At 35.4% G+C, this 2,625-nt stretch overlaps 1 protein-coding gene across 1 annotated transcript in view; it reads right to left on the bottom strand.

Annotated features, from left to right (window-relative positions):
* Positions 1 to 1,053: 1,053 nt before the first annotated feature.
* Positions 1,054 to 2,625, bottom strand: part of LOC108374013 (uncharacterized) — a 25,751-nt gene continuing 24,179 nt past the window's right edge. Inside the window, 1 exon segment of the mRNA XM_017629961.1 lies at positions 1,054 to 1,085. Within this exon segment, the coding sequence (XP_017485450.1) occupies positions 1,054 to 1,085 (32 nt within the window).

Below are 2,625 nucleotides of genomic sequence, written 5' to 3'. Positions count from 1 at the left end.
TAACGTGCGATAATTTGAATTGTGAAATGGAGAATAGTTGGTTGATTAGCAAAAATAAAATTATTGGATTTGTTTGCACATCTCACAGAGTTATCCCAAACATTTTTCCAAACACCACTGAAGAGAAATTTTAATGTTTTCAAATGAAACAAAAAATGCCGAAAATCGTTAGCTAAATTTTGGTCCTGATCGGTCTTGATATCCGGAAATGGTTGAAGGATAAAAACTTCCCTGAAACCTTGAACGAAGCAGTATCATATGCAAGGGACTCAATTCATGCGGTGATCGAAAATGACTCACTGGATTATCGCGTTAACATTGATAACATGATACAGTTTTTTAACACATTCGGCTTACATATGACATAAAAAAAAAACACACATTTCTATATTTTGCAGAAACATACAGGGTGGGCCAAATAAGACCTACCATTGTCTGCCTAGTTTGCCATAGTTTGCCTAGCATTGTGCGCCGACTGCCACCTTGTTGGTACCACAAATTAGGATGCTGCTCTGCCGTGGGTCAATCATTGTTTTGTAAGAGGCTCCAGAAATCATTTCTGGCGTTTCATCCTCTAACTATAACATGCAGAAATAAAATAACAATAATATTAAAAAAAATAAAGAGGTTATACGTATTTAACATTGGTAGATCTTATTTGGCACACCCTGTACGAAACTGGTGAAAGAGAATTGACTCTATGCTTCATCATAAAATTAAAAGTAAAACAGAAAGATCTTTTATGAATACAATTAGACCCTGTTTATCCAAATGGAATACATAGTAAATGGAGAAGTTATGAGCACTTAAGTCATACACGGCGTATGAGTAATATTCTTTCCTGCTAATATAATAATACGTGCATGCATACGTATTTTATACAAAAAACAATAAATAAATAAATAATTAAAATAGCAGTAAAGAAGATGATCGATATATTCACTAAATGAAAGTTGCATTGTAATTCTTTGGATAGTTAATGTTCGTGAGTTTGGAAAATAATAAAAATTTCTCGCGGTGTATTTGCCACTTTTGAGAATTATAGGTTTTATGTCAAGAGCTGATTTCCCCACAAATATTCTTCTCTACACTCAACCCATAGTCTTTGTGCAGCACAAAATGCTTTCGCCTCACAATCATCCCCCTTTGTACATATGTACAAACTCTTTCCACATCTTTGTAAATTTTCGCATTTTTCTTTTTTCCACTTTTCTCTTTCACATCAGCATTAAGGGTGAACTGTCATTTTTGCCTCTCAAGTGCACCTGAATATTGGTTTTTGAATGAGTTCGTGTGCCACTTTACCGCCTTCATTCGCTCAAGAGTTACTTAGTAGTTTTGTGTAGCTTTCATTTTTTTTTTCTTTTATCCAATTCAATAGTTTTTGCTGCTATACAAGTGCGTTTGTTCATTCATTCGTGTGGGAATTCGACGAATCTTGTTTGTGAAAGCGCGTACGATGCATTTGCACACGTTCTGCCAGTGGCGCCGCCGAAGCCGTTTTCGCTACTATGGCTTAATTGCAATGCGTTATAATGGCGTTTTTCCATACAATTAACGTTGGATTTTCAACTATCTCTGCTCGCACACACTCGACTTTTACATGTGTGTACACATGTTATGTTATATATATGTACATACCTGCATGCATGTATACGATATGTGGATATGTAAGCAAAAGGCGTTTTTGCATTTTGTATGTAAGAGCAAAATAGGTGAGAAGAACATCCGCCAAACAAACTTGCAGAACGTGCGTGCATTTTTTTATCTGTGCACATATATACGTACATATGTATGTATGGATGTGCTTTACAAGTATGTGTTGGTAAATAACGTAAAATTCTTCGGTTTTACAACTCAGCAGAGTTTCGAATTGGATTGGCTGCTGCTATTTGTGCGATTTTGACTGCTGAATATTGCCACTCTACTTCGAAGTTGCTTTATTTAGCCTTTAAAGTTAACACATGGCGACTAGTCATTTGGGATATCGATGGATATGTGAATATAAATATATAGTAAATATGTTCGTAGTTGTGTTTGTGTTTATAACAGAAATATTCAGGCATGGCGGAAAATTTTACTTTATGTTGCTTGTACGGAGTGCGATTTATGTACTTACTATGTATATATACGTAATAATTTCTTAGCAGCTGATTTACAAGTTAGTATATTTTTAACGAAAAAAATAAGCTTTGCGTTTTTCTAGCAAATTTTGAAGCAGTGTGTTCTCGAGCCATTTTCTGAGATAGGACGTTTTCGAACCAGCTGCCGAGATAGGCTGATCTTCCACTCAGCCGTCGAAATGTATGTACATGCATGCAGGCATATCTTCCGTATTGCACTTGACTTCAGTTTCAGGGAATTCTAGTAAAATGGCAATTTTATATGCGTGCACTTTAAAGCATTGAGGACAGAAGTGTTAAAGACAAAAAAAAAACGAACTTAGTGCAGATAGTCCCTACGCACGGCTGATATGAAATTTCATAGAAAAAAAAATGGCGAAAGGAAGATGTTTGCAGCGCGATTGTAGAGAAAATAAATTTTAGTTTTTATTTTTCCGACGCATCAAGTCACTGATAAGTTTTATTTAACATATTGCTGACTAGAGGGGAAAAGGAGTTAAGA

The sequence above is a fragment of the Rhagoletis zephyria genome, unplaced genomic scaffold (assembly GCF_001687245.7).
Source record: "Rhagoletis zephyria isolate East Lansing unplaced genomic scaffold, Rhagoletis_zephyria_1.1 Rzeph_scaffold_07242, whole genome shotgun sequence".
NCBI classification, from domain to species: Eukaryota; Metazoa; Arthropoda; class Insecta; order Diptera; family Tephritidae; genus Rhagoletis; species Rhagoletis zephyria.
This window is presented reverse-complemented; position numbering and strand designations above follow the sequence as displayed.